The 1676-nt window shown below is 34.7% G+C and overlaps 1 protein-coding gene across 1 annotated transcript in view; it reads right to left on the bottom strand.

The window, feature by feature from the left end:
• LOC107714129 (tripartite motif-containing protein 2-like) overlaps positions 1–1676 on the bottom strand; it is a 15491-nt gene that overhangs the window by 3350 nt on the left and 10465 nt on the right. The window contains exon 7 of the mRNA XM_016519867.1: positions 778–1028. Within this exon, the coding sequence (XP_016375353.1) occupies positions 778–1028 (251 nt within the window). The remainder of the gene's footprint in view (positions 1–777; positions 1029–1676) is intronic.

The following is a 1676-nucleotide window of genomic DNA, read 5'->3' as shown; positions in this document are numbered from 1 at the left end:
TCTCTCTCTCTCTCTCTCTCTCGCTCTCTCTTTTTCTCTCTCTCTCTCACACACACACAGACACACACACACACACACACAAAGAGAACAATATATACAACTTTTGTAACACTTTTCAATAAGGTTTTAGTTTTTAACATTATATAAGTTAACATGAACAATATTTATATAGTATTTATGAATCTTAGTTAATATTATGTTCAAAATTGACTACTACATTATTAATTAAAATGTATAGTTAATGTACATCAGTTACTGTACCATGAACTAACATAAACTATTTTTTAATAACACAAATAAATACAGTAAAAATATGTTGTTCATACTTAGTTTGTTAGTTGTGAATTAACTAATGTTAAAAACTATATTATTTAACTATATTAGTTAACATGAACAACAATTATATAGCATTTATTAATGTTAATTAATGTTAAGTTAAAAATGTTTTAATACATTATTAAAATTTAAAGTTGTACCTTAACATTAGTTTATGTACTGTGAATTAACATGAACATGAATATTTTAATGTTAGTTTTAACTAACATTAAAAAAGATTAATAAGTAATCTAAAAATATATTGTTCATTGTCAGTTCATGTTAGTTAATGCATTAATTAATGTTAACCAAAGAGACCTTATTGTAAATTGTTGCCAACACTTTTTATGATCTACAACCTTTTATTAAAATTATTTTAATGAAGTTGTGAAAATTGTGAAAATTACATAAAACAAAGTTACCAGTAAAATACATATTATATATATATTGTGACGAGCTCACATCGCTCACATCAGCGTTGCCCTGGAAACGGACGAGGAACACCTGCACACGCTCATCACGGGCTGATTGGTCACAGCTGAGAGTCATCAGCCCACGGCCAGATAAGCCGCGTGAGGCCCGAGGAAAGGGAGAAGAGATGCTCTCCCAGCAGCTGAAGTCTAACGTGTTGTCTCCTTTACATTCCAGAAACCAGCCCGTGACCAAGCAGCCCACACACGAGCGCCGCACGGACTCACCGACACTGGAACACGCTCACGGAGAAGCACCGACTCACGCACGGAGAAGCCTCGACTCACCTCAGGACCCAGCGCACTCACTTGAGCACTTTCTCTGTGAATAAATCCACCCTCCGGGGTATTTATTTGAGCTCTCCTTGTCGCGTGTTCCTTCCACCCCGTTACATAATGTTAAATATATTTATATTTAAAAAAAAAAAAAAAAGTTTCTACACAAAGAATCCTGGAAAAAAATGTATCACGGTTTCCACAAATAGGCTGTATTAAAAAAACGCTACTGTTTTCAACATCGATAATAATCAATAATGATGTCTCTTGAGCTTCAAATCAGCATATCAGAATGATTTCTGAAGGATCATGTGACACTGTATTTCAGAATATAACTGTTTTACTGTATTTTTGATCACATAATAGAAGCCTTGATGAGCATTAAAAAACATTTAAAAAATCTTACCGACCCCAAACTTTTGAAAGCCAGTGTGTATTTCCTTTGCTTACCAAAAATCTCTCTTTCCGAAAAGGATTTGAGTTTTTTGAGACAAGCGCAAAGGACAACATCAACGTCAAGCAGACTTAAGAATGCTTGGTGGACATCATTTGCAACAAGATGTCAGACACTCTTGAGGCCGACCCTGCCGTAACCACGGGAACACCCACTACCAG

This window comes from Sinocyclocheilus rhinocerous, unplaced genomic scaffold, assembly GCF_001515625.1.
Source record: "Sinocyclocheilus rhinocerous isolate Xijiao unplaced genomic scaffold, SAMN03320098_v1.1 scaffold1953, whole genome shotgun sequence".
Taxonomy (NCBI): Eukaryota; Metazoa; Chordata; class Actinopteri; order Cypriniformes; family Cyprinidae; genus Sinocyclocheilus; species Sinocyclocheilus rhinocerous.
Note: the sequence above shows the minus strand (reverse complement) of the source record. Positions and strands in the feature narration are given on the sequence as shown.